The 12,202-nt window shown below is 39.0% G+C and overlaps 1 protein-coding gene across 1 annotated transcript in view; it reads left to right on the top strand.

Moving 5' to 3' along the window:
• The window catches only part of LOC126455501 (tubulin glycylase 3A-like), a 156,904-nt gene extending 145,168 nt beyond the window's left edge, over positions 1-11,736 (top strand). Inside the window, exon 10 of the mRNA XM_050091251.1 lies at positions 10,232-11,736. Within this exon, the coding sequence (XP_049947208.1) occupies positions 10,232-11,625 (1,394 nt within the window). The 3' untranslated portion in view covers positions 11,626-11,736. The remainder of the gene's footprint in view (positions 1-10,231) is intronic.
• Positions 11,737-12,202: the final 466 nt, after the last annotated feature.

The following is a 12,202-nucleotide window of genomic DNA, read 5'->3' as shown; positions in this document are numbered from 1 at the left end:
CGGTTCCAGACTGTAGCGCCTTTAACCGCTCGGCCACTTCGGCCGGCCTCCTAACTCTAACTTCAGAGCAATTCTCTTCAAGCCTGAGAGGGTTCTTGACTCACTTTTTGTAGGAAGTGCCAGAAATTAGTTATATATGGTGACTTCAATATAAATTTTGCATCTGATGGTGTGAGAGAAAGGATGTTGGCAGATTTCATACATTCATATGATCTGATGCAGACAGTGTTTTTTCCAAAGAGGGTGCAGGGGAACAGTAGCACAGCCATAGACAATATTTTTATTCATTCTTCATTACTAGATGGGCATGCTGCACAAATTTTAACACTAAAAGGCTTTAATACTCAAACAAATGCCACATTTAATTACAAACTATGTAGGAAAGTTGATCCAGCAGCAGTAGAGTTTTTTAAACCTTGTCCAGGAACAAGAGTGGCAAGATGTTTATAGTGCCGATAATGTAGATGATAAATATAATGCTTTCCTTAACACATTTCTCATGCTCTTTGAGAGTTGCTTTCTATTAGAACATTCTAAATGTGGTACTAGCAGTAATAGGCAGCCCAGGTGGCTGACTAGTGGGATAAGGATATGTGGGTTAGATTAGATTAGATTAGATTAATTATTTATTCCATAGACCCATAACAGAGGGAATTCTCCTGGGTGTGGAACATGTCAGATAAACACATTAAAAAAATGTAATTAGAAAAATTTGAGTTTCATTAATTTTAATGAGCCTCAGTTGATAAACAGTAAAATTATGTACATGAATTAAATTTAAACTTCTAATATTTGCAGGTTTAATACTTACATCTGCTTTCATTAAATCCATCATTCAGACAATTACTAGTTTCTTGGCTATTACAACCAACTATTGTCAAAAATTAAAGTAAATTATTCATTTCAGTGATCCTCAGTTAAGAACAGTCAGATTATGTACGAGATTTAAAATAAAACTTCCACTCTTTACAGACTTAAGACTTACATCTGCTTTCCATACATCCACCATTCACACAGTAGGTAGTTACTTGGCTGTTACAACCAAGTATTGTCAAAAATTAAAGTATGATAAATTTTCATTAAAATGGTCTACTGCACTTGTTGAGAAACTCATGGATGGAACAGAAAGAATTGGCCACCAAAAATTCTTTTAAATTATATTTAAATTGTGCCTTGTCTGAAACTAAACTCTTAATGGTTGCTGATAACTTATTGAAAATATGTGTTGCTGAACACTGGACTCCTTTCTGGGCAAGAGTAAGTGATTTAAATCTTTATGTATATTGTTCTTATTCCTAGTATTGATACTGTGTACTAAGCAGTTAGTTGGAAAAAGAGATGTATTCAAAATATCCACGGGTATGCTGCCGGTCTATAGTGTCCAACGGGCACAATATTTCGGCGATCATACATGTCGCCATCATCAGGTGAACTGACGGACTGAGCTCCTGTGAACGTGCCGGCACGGAGATCTGTACGCTATGGCTGCTCAGAGGGAACTGGTTTCGGTCGCCGTGGCGGCCGATTTAAATACCCTCCGCCCGCTGCGTGCTCCCTCCGCCGTCCGCGCCCCGCACCACGGTCGCGCGGTGGAACAGATTGCGACGGCGTCTGAGATGACGTCGGTGTGATGACTCTGTCCGCCGTGGTCGTCACAACTATACGTTTGCTCGATTTACTCTTGATTAACCCGATCGGTGGTTCCCACGCCTTGCTAATATTATAGCCACAGTCACGGTTTATGAGGTCGTCATTGGTGCGAATTTCGATGACCTCTCTAACAACGCTGTCCCAGTATCTCGACGTCTGTACCAGAATCCTCGTGCGGTCATACTCATGGTGTGATTTTCCGACAAACAATGTTCAGCGACCGCCGACTTGCTCGGATACATCAGTCGAGTGTGCCTCTGGTGTTCACGGCATCGATCCTTGACGGTACGCATCGTCTGACCAATATACGACTTGCCACATTGACACGGAATCTGGTACGTGCCGGTCTTCCTCAAACACAGGTCATCTTTGGCGCTCCCCACCAGTGCACGACTTTTATTTGGAGGACAAAACACAGTTCCGACCCAGTGTTTCTTCAGAATGCGGGCGATTTTCCCCGAGAGTGCACCTGTGTATGGAATAAATGCAGTGCCTACCTCCTCCCTCGTGACTTCATCCATCTCAACAGGTTGTGCTGCAGTGGTTGGGCGGAGAGCACGTTGAATCTGCCACTCTGAGTACCCATTTTTTCGAAATACAGTTCTCAGATGTTCCAATTCCTGGGGTAGACACTCTGCGTCAGAGATAGTGCGCGCCCTCTGTACTAGAGTTTTAAGGACCCCATTCCTCTGTGAAGGGTGGTGGCAGCTGTCTGCGTGCAAATACAGATCAGTGTGCATAGTCTTCCGATACACCCCATGATCTAGGGTGCCGTCAGCCCTTCTCTTGACCAAGACGTCAAGGAAAGGTAATTTACCCTCCGTTTCAGTCTCCATAGTGAATTTGATGTTGGGGTATATCGAGTTTAGATGTGTAAGGAAGTCAAGGAGTTTATCCATACCATGTGGCCAGATGACGAATGTGTCGTCCACGTAACGGAAAAAGCAAGTAGGTTTCCATACAGATGACGACAAGGCTTCCTCCTCGAAGTTCTCCATGTACAAATTCGCTACCACCGGTGAGAGTGGGCTACCCATGGCGACTCCCTCCGTTTGTTCGTAGTATTCTCCATTAAAAAGAAAATATGTGGAAGTCAAGACATGCCTAAAAAGTTCAGTGGTCTTCTCGTCAAACTTTTGACAAATCAATTCTAGTGACTCTCGCAGGGGTACCCTCGTAAACAAGGAAACGACGTCAAAACTCACCATGATATCTGACTCATCCAACCTGAAGCTATCAAGGCATTTAACAAAATCCACAGAATTACGGATGTGATGAGGGCATTTACCCACATAAGGACTTAATATTCCCGTCAGGTATTTGGCCAACAAATATGTAGGTGCCCTGAAGTTGCTGACAATGGGGTGTAATGGTACCCCCTCTTTGTGAACCTTCGGGAGTCCATATAGTCTAGGCGGTACCGGACCTTGGGGTAACAATTTCTTAGCGTCACCCTCCGGTAAATCTGCATCCTTGAGAAGTGCCCTCGTCTTGTTCTCCACCTTCTTTGTAGGGTCAACGCTGATCTTCCAGTAGGAATCGTCATTTAGCAGGCTCTGCATCTTATCAGTGTAGTCCTTATGGGAGACAACAACTGTAGCATTGCCTTTGTCAGCCGGTAAGACAACAATTTCAGAGCTCTCCCTCAGATCACGAATGGCCGCCCTCTCTTTACTGCTGATTTTTGACTTCATCGGCTTGGATTTCGTCAATGCACGACAAGTTTCATGACGTATTTCCTCGGCTGATTCTGGCGGAAGTCGAGCTGCAACCTGTTCAACAGCACTAACAATTTCTGCGACTGGAGTGAACTTGGGGGTGGGAGCGAAGTTGAGACCTTTCTGCAAAACCGAGACCGCATCATCACTCAACACCATGCCACTCAAATTGATGACAGTCTTGTATGGAACCTGCAGAGATGGTTTGTCAAGGAGCCGTGAGAACTTAGCTGTTTGATGTCCCGTAGCCTTCTTATGGGCGGAATCAGCTGACACCCAGGTGACACCATCAATCCAATCCCAGGAACAAGAAGTGAACTTACTAGCCAGTTGCAAATGTAGTTTGAGTAATTCCTGTGAGATAAACTCAAGGCTCCGGTGGGTGAATTGCACGGCGGAGGGAGCGCGCCGCGGGCAGAGGGTATTTAAATAGGGCCGCTGCCGCGACCGAACCCAGTTCCCTCTGAGCAGCCATAGCGTACGGATCTCCGTGCCGGCACGTTCACAGGAGCTCAATCCGTCAGTTCACCTGATGACGACGACATGTATGATCGCCGAAATATTGTGCCCGTTGGACACTATAGACCGGCAGCATACCCGTGGATATTTTGATTATCAAATACGCCAGGAGAAACTCAAGAATCACAAGAGATGTATTATTTACAAAAAACTTCATTCAGGAATAAATATACTGAGAAGCTGTGGTTAATATGCCCAATTCTTTGAATAGGTTTCAACATGATGATCTTGGATTTACACTACTCATTACTCTTATTATACACTTCTGTACTCTAAAAAACTTTTCTGTGTTTATGGAGTTATCCCAAAATATGATACCATATGACATAATGGGTGAAAATAAGCAAAATATGCCAGTTTTTTTTTATATTTGTATCTCCTATGTCTGACATCATTTGCATTGCAAACACAGACTTGTTTAGGCACTTTAGCAGGTTGTTAGTATGTTGCTCCCAACTGAATTTATTATCAAGCTGTAATCCCAAGAATTTTGCACTCTCAACTTCTCCTGGATAGAACAAAGTGGCAATTATATCAAAATGTTAGATGTAGTCACAATCAGGCTACAGTAGCCCATTACAAACAGTATTGTAAGGTGCTTAAAATGTTATTAGAGTATGTGGTATGCAAATAGAATAGCTAATTCACAGGATAAAATTAAAACCATATGGCCAGTTGTGAAGAAAGCGTCTGGTCAGCAGCACAAGGTCGACAATATAAAGTCAGTTCACAGTAAAAATATTTCTGTTACTGATAAAACAGATATATGTACAGTATTTAACAATCATTTTCTGAGCATTGCTGGTGAATTAAATAAAAATTTAGTTTCTGTAGGGAATCATATAACTTTCTTGGCAAATGCCTTTCCAAGATTGATGTCTGAAATACTTCTCTGTGATACAGACAAGAGGGAGATTGAGTCAATAATTAAATCACTGAAGACTAAGGACTCTCATGGTTATTATGGGGCGCCTAGCAGAATATTAAAGTGCTGTACTGCACATATTAGCCCTGTATTTAGCCATATTTGTAGTTTTTCCTTTAGGTATGGTCAGTTTCCTGAGTGATTAAAGTACTCAGTAGTAAACCTGCTTTATAAAAATGGAGAAAAGGATAATGTAGATAATTTTAGACCTCTTTCTATGCCATCAGTGTTTGCTAAAGTTATTGAAAAGGCTGTGTATGTAAGGGTAATTGATCATTTTATGTCACCAATTTGCTCTCAAATGTACAGTTCATCTTTAGAAGTCATTTGACAACTGAAAATGCTATATTCTCTTCTCTCTGTGAGGTACTGGACGGGTTAAATAAAAGATTTCGAATGCTAGGCATATTTTTGATTTAACTAAGGCATTTGATTGTGTTGATCACAAAATATTGCTCCAGATATTGGACCATTCCAGAATATGGGGAGTAGATCACAAATGTTTCACCTCATACTTAAGCAACAGACAGCCAAAGGTCATTATTCACAATGTTAAGAATGGCTGTGATGTGGGGTCTGAGTGGGGGTACAGTCAAGTGGTGGGGTGCCCCAGGGATCAGTGTTGGGGCCACTCCTGTTCCTTATTTATATAAATAATATGCCCTCTAATATTATGGGTAACTCTAAAATATTTCTGTCTGCTGATGACACTAGCTTGGTAGTAAAGGATGCTGTGTACAACATTGGCTCGGTTTCAAATAGTGCAGTGCATGACCTAAGTTCATAGCTTGTAGAAAATAAACTAATGCTAAATCACAGTAAGACTTTTATTTATTTATTTATTCCATGTGATCTGATGGTACACAGTGTGTTGCAGATGTCGTAAAATATCATTTAACATTGTTAATATATATTAACATAGGCCTATAGTATCCTAATGTATTATATTGCTCAATGTTTTCAATTTAACACAAACAGCAAGATTACTGTTCTAAGTATTCATTTACAGAGTAAAAACAGTGACACAACAAATATGACTTCACGGCTTTGCTAAATGTTATGTTGTCTTTGATGGACTTAATAGTAGTGGAAGATTGTTGAACAGTTGGAGGCCCGTGTGGAAAGCTCTATTTTTACACAGTTGAGTGTTTGTACATATAACATGCAGGTTTGCATTTTTCCTGGTGTTGTGTTCATGTATTTTATTATTTTTTACAACTGTGGGGTCAGTTGGAACTACGTGGTTTCTGAAAAATTTTAGAGTCTCAAGAATGTAGAGGCAAGGCAGTGTAAGGATTTCCAACTTTCTGAAGATGGGTTTAAAGGAGTCTTCTGGATTCTGAATGTGCTCAGAGCTGTTGGAGAATTTCCCCAGAATATTACACCGTATTTTAGGTGGGCTTGTATGTAAGTGTAGTACGCACAGTTTTTACAGTTTCTCACACACAATGTAACAAAACCTGATATTTTAATTTCACAGAATGGGCATTTGATTCGTGAAACTGAACAGTTCAAATTTCTAGGTGCTCAGATAGATAGTAAGCTGTCGTGGAAAGCCCACTTTCAGGATCTTGTTCAAAGACTTAATGCTGTAATTTTTACTATTTGAACGGTATCTGAAGTGAGTGATCATTCGACATGAAAATTAGTGTACTTTGCTTATTTTCATTCGTTTATGTCATATGGTAATACATGTTGGGGTAACTTTTTCCCATTCTAAAAGGATATTTTTGCCTCAGAAATGGGCAGTTCGGGCGATAAGTGGTGTAAGTTCACGAACCTCTTGGCAACCCCTGCTCACAGGTCTGGGTATTTTGACATTGGCCTCTCAACATATATATTCCTTACTGTCATTTCTTGTTAATAATATTAGCTTATTCCCAAGAATAAGCAGATTTCACTCAGTTAATACTTGCCAGAAATCAAACATGCATTTGGATCGGACTTCCTTAACTCTTGTGCAGAAAGTTGTGAAGTATACTGCTGCACCCATTTTCAATAAGCTACCACTCGAATTCAAAAATCTTAGCAGCAATCTACATGCTTTCAGACCAGTCTGAAGAGTTTCCTCAGGGGTCACTCCTTCTATTCTGTCAAGGAGTTCCTTGAAAAATTAAGCTGATACTTGTTGCATTGTTGATTGCATTTACTTAAATGTATGGACTGACTTTTTTCAAGTTCATAAACATTTATTTTTATCTGTTATTACTTTTATGTTCTAATTTCATGTACTGACATGTTCCACAACTTTGTAGATTTGCTCCTCAATTTGGTCCTACGGAACTTGATGTGTAAATAAAAAAAAAAAAGTAAAAAAAATTCAGTTTACTTAAATCTGTTCACTTCATATTTAACATATAGACATTTAGCACTGTTGGGAATAGAGATTTCATGAGTATTGGCTACATAGAGGTTATTACAAATGCTCAGCAGATGTCCTGGAGTTATACTACTATACTTAAAATGTTTCCCATTTTCACTATCTTTTTGATCATGTGCTAGTATCAGATATGAAAGTTAAAAAAGAAATTGTAAAACTTATTTATGCATCCATGTCTTCAAATCATTGTGATATTTTTTTTGTACAACTGAAATTTAAATACTGATAGTGAATTAACAGCAATAGTAATGCAGATTATCACAATGGAAAATCTGCCCCTTGTATGTTTCTGAAGTATGAGACAAAACATTACAACCACATACTTAATAGCTTGTTTGTACATCTTTGGAACAAAATACATCACTGATTCTGCATATCAGGGAACTGACCGTTTGGTGGTAGGTTTGTGGAGATATGTGGCATCAAATGTCTAACACAGGTAATGTAATTTGTGTACACGGTAATTATGCCCGATAGTGACCCAGATGGGTTCCATAGGATTTACATCAGGTGAATTTGGTTACTGAGACATCAATGTGAGATCATTATAATGCTCCTCAAACCGCTGTAGCATGATTCCAACTCTGAAACACAGACAATTACACTGATGAAAGATGACATTGCTGTTGGGGAAGACATCAAGCGTGAAGGGACTCAGGTGATTTGCAGCTGTCAGTTGTCTTCTATTACAACCACAGGTCCCATGCAAGCACAGAAGAATGTCTTCCACAGCATAACGCTGCTCCCACCAGCCTGTGTCTGTGGCATGCTGCACGTTTCAAGCTACTGTTCACCTCAATGATGGCATTTGTGTAGACGATCATCATCCTAGTGTAGCAAAAATGTGATTCACCCGAAGATCTGACATGTTTCCATTGATCAAAAGTCAAATACCAATAGTCCCATGCCCACTGCAGTCATAATTGATGATGTCATTGGATAAACATGTGACTGTGTAGGAATGGTCTGCTAAGGAGCTCCATGTTCAATAACACGTGATGAGCAGTGTGCTCAGAAACACTTGTGCATGCACCATCATTGTGCTCTTTTGGCAGAGATGCCACAGATCACTGTTTATCATACTTTACAGAGTGGACAAGCCTCCAAACCCCAAATTCGCTGAAGAGTCATAGATGTCTAACCATTTAGTGCTTAGTGGTAGTTTTACTGTGTTTCTAGCTCTTTCAGTAGATGCTCACATGAACATTTGACCAGCTTTGCCATTTTCAAGATACTCAGTCACAGACTCTGTATAATAAAAATGTACCCTTTGTCAAAGTCACTAATCTCAACGGATTTTACCATTTGCAGCCTATATCTTCACTAGTGTGACCCCCCATCTGTGTCAGCTCCATTTACATGCTTTTGTTATCATGTCATGTGCCTGCAACACCACCTGGTGACATCCAGCATTGGGATGGGCAGTGGTCTTAACATTTTAGTGTATCAGTGTATGCACATCTTAAGCAATAAATTTTCACAAACATTCCTTAGCAACTATGAAAATATAATATAATTGGATAGATTAAAAAAAATTCACTCCACAAGTGGCAACAGAAGAAAACTCATATAAAGGTTAAAGAACTGTGCAAGCTTTTGAAGCCAATGGCTCTGTCTTCTGGCAGAAGGCTTGAAGGGAAAAGAAGAGGGTTGAAGGGAAAGAACTGGTGAGATTTAAGAAATGAGGAGAGTTCAGAAAAGTTGCCCAGAAAACCTCAGGTCAGGATAGACACTGAATGAATGAAAAGGAAGCTTTTTCCTTCTCATCCTTTTTGTTATGTCTCACCTGCTCTGAACTTCCCTATTGTGATTTGTATCAACAATTATTTCTCCAGGGCAGGTTGGTAGCACGTTGCTATCAGTCAGCATGTTTTTCCTTTCGATGTATTGGCTTCTGAAAGTCTGCAGAGGTCTTTCTTCCTTTAGTCTTGGGGCTAATCCCTGCCCAGAAAACAACAGGGGCAGCATTTACATCAGTGCTTACTTGCTTCAACATAGGCTCCACATTGAGCTTATGTAGTGTTTACTCAATGTAGGTCCACCATAAGCTACCCTGCCTTGCCTCCTAATCCTGCCACCTCAGTCCATACCTATGTATTCAGATCTCCCATTATTTGTAGCTAACCCCCAGATTTGAGGACCATCAGCTATCAAACACCTGTGATCCAACTGGTAGCTAATACTTGCTCCAGATTCCCTTTGCTTTCAGTAAGCATTCAAAACTGTTTGGCAACAAAATCTATGTTATTAGGTGTTGAATTCAGAATAAAATAATTGCAAGATTTCATTGCATACATTAGGTTGCACAATTTCTCTTTTTATTTATTTATTTTGTGTTCTGTAAATCCTTGTTGTCAACAGATCACATGATATGGAACAAGACTCTTTCAACAAGATATATCTCACCTCATTTATTTTATGTATGTGAGCATGTGCAAAGAAGATAAATTCGTATAGTGTCATGTTGTGATATACATTACTGAGTATAAAATGAGACTTTTCCCTCCTGCTAAAATATGTCAGTAGTTGTGAGCATTTTGGGTTCCCCCAATAGATTGTGTATAAAGTCAGTTACCAGTCTCTGATTCTGGTTAAAGAACTGATTTCATGTAGGTCCTTATGTATTCGGAAGCAGTTGGTTAGATAGTACTGTTAATAATGGACTGTAACATCTGAAAATAAAATTAAAATATTATTAATATTGTGACCTAAATCTCCTCATGTAAGTTGAAAACAAAACATCCAGCACATTTATATAAAAATTAGATCTAATAAGATGCACCTAAGATTAGCTGTACATTACTGTCCATAACATGCTTGGTAAGATGTTACTTAAGTATAAATCTTTTTCTTGAAAATCTGTATAGTTCATAGATGACTGTTATCATGGTACTAACACTGTTTCATAGCGTAATATAAAATTTGGCATTCTTTCACTATCCAAATTACATTTCAGACAGTAATGGCATATTGTTTTGCTTCTTTGCAGAGTTTGTATTTTTTTCCTGTATGATCTACTTCTTTTTTTGTATGTTGCAGTTGTTGTAGACAGAAGACAGGATAAGAGAGCTGACACAGGAATGTTTGAATGTATTTACAAGCAACGCGTGTCACCTGCTCCTCCATATTTGGGAATGACTCTTGCTGTACGAGGAAATAAATGCAATCTCAAAGGTATCAAGCCAAGCCTAAGCATTCGGACACGAAAAATTGAAACAGGTACAACTATAAACAGTGATAAAAGATCAGAAACAAAGAAAATGTGTGTGGAAAATCACTCTAGTTTCACAACTGAAAGGGCAAAGATTAATGAAACAAAACCAAAGATTCCAACAGATATTCTTGGTCCAGTTGTCATAGATTTTATTGAAGATTTGGCCAAGCAGCTTAGTAAAGAAACAAACTCTATGGATGCAGAAGATGTGGCTGACACACAAAAACTGACAAATGATGTGAACTGTGCAGGAGAGGCAGAAACAGAAGAGGTTACAAACTGGAAAGATGAGTTGTTCCCGAACAACATGCTTAGAAGAAGTAATAAATTTAATACCAAGAAGATAAATTCTCAGAGGAAAGCTAAAATAAATGGTGGTGGAAAAGAAAAGTTGCAAGAACATGTCGCAGGTGATGCAAAACGCATTAACTTAAATGCGACCGCATTTAATTGTGATACTACTAGCACAGACTCTGGAATTTCTGAAGATCATTCATCAAAAAATAAGAAACTGAAGCATAATGGAAGTGATAGTATAAAGTCAATGGAACTTTTTGGTGGATGGCGCAAGAAATTAGATGAGACAAAAAGCAACTGTCAGAGTATTTTGGATAGCTTAAAAACAAGTGGAGATTCTGGCAGTCTCTCAAATATAACTTCTTTTGATAAAAATATTAGATGGGCAGCAGAACTATCCATTCAGACAACTGTAAGAGAGTTTGTGAAGCAGTTGACCCAGTCTATCTCAGACAAGAATCCCACCCAGAAACATAAATTACTAGCTGATCCATTCTCACCTCTTGGTAGAGGATTAGGTAAACTTAAACTGAGTGATGACAGCCGAGTAAGACAGTGCTATTTAAATATACTGCTGAACAATGACCAACTTTCAAAGTTTAAAAGATCACACGAAATTTTTAATCCACAGTATCTGGATCATAAGTTCCCCATGTTACGTGAATTATCTAATGATACACCAGAAAAAAATGCTATGCATAACTTTAAAGGAGTTCTACCTAATATTAAACACAGAAAGAAATTTTCAACTAATGATGATGGTAATGAGGCGCAGAAACGACAAAACCTATGTGCACTCGGAATGAGTTTGAAGACTATCAGAAGTGGGCTGGGCCATCAGGAGCACTTGTTAATGCCTCTTGGTCTAAAGAAGTACACAAGTCAGAATGAATCCTTTCACAAAGCTTTGTTAGCAAAGTGATGGAAATGTTCACCAGCATAATGAACAGCCGAATTTAAAAGTGTCCCCTGCAGTTAATGAATAAGTATTAAATGTGGTATATAACTTCGCAGTTTGTAAACATCATATGAGATTTGGGTCTGACATTTTAAATTAGTTGTAAATTGTATTCATTTTTCTTGTAATTAAGTAATAAAAATCAGCCTGTTGCCATCTGAATATTCTCTGCAGAGTGCGAGTATATTGTAGTGACTATGTGGTAGCTCTCTGAGGCTCTTCGACTTGTGGACTTTTCACACCTCTTGCTTTATTATTTTGAGAAGCTTTCTATCGGTTAATATTTAATACCTCATGTGTATGATGTTGATTTCATAACCAAAATTTATTGCGCTAAGAGATTTGACAAGAAGATTAAGGCAGGAACCACAAGCAAGAAAGCTAGTTCTATCAGACAGGTTTCTTTTCATTTTCCCCTGCTTAAAAGATATTCAGCGAGATATAAATTGCCAACAGTACTGAATGCATGTCTGTTGACTACTGTGCCAACTTAGGCTTTCCCAGTATAATAAATTTTGCTCAGGATCTTGGGTATTGCTTT

Source organism: Schistocerca serialis, chromosome 2 (genome assembly GCF_023864345.2).
Source record: "Schistocerca serialis cubense isolate TAMUIC-IGC-003099 chromosome 2, iqSchSeri2.2, whole genome shotgun sequence".
Taxonomy (NCBI): Eukaryota; Metazoa; Arthropoda; class Insecta; order Orthoptera; family Acrididae; genus Schistocerca; species Schistocerca serialis.
This window is presented reverse-complemented; position numbering and strand designations above follow the sequence as displayed.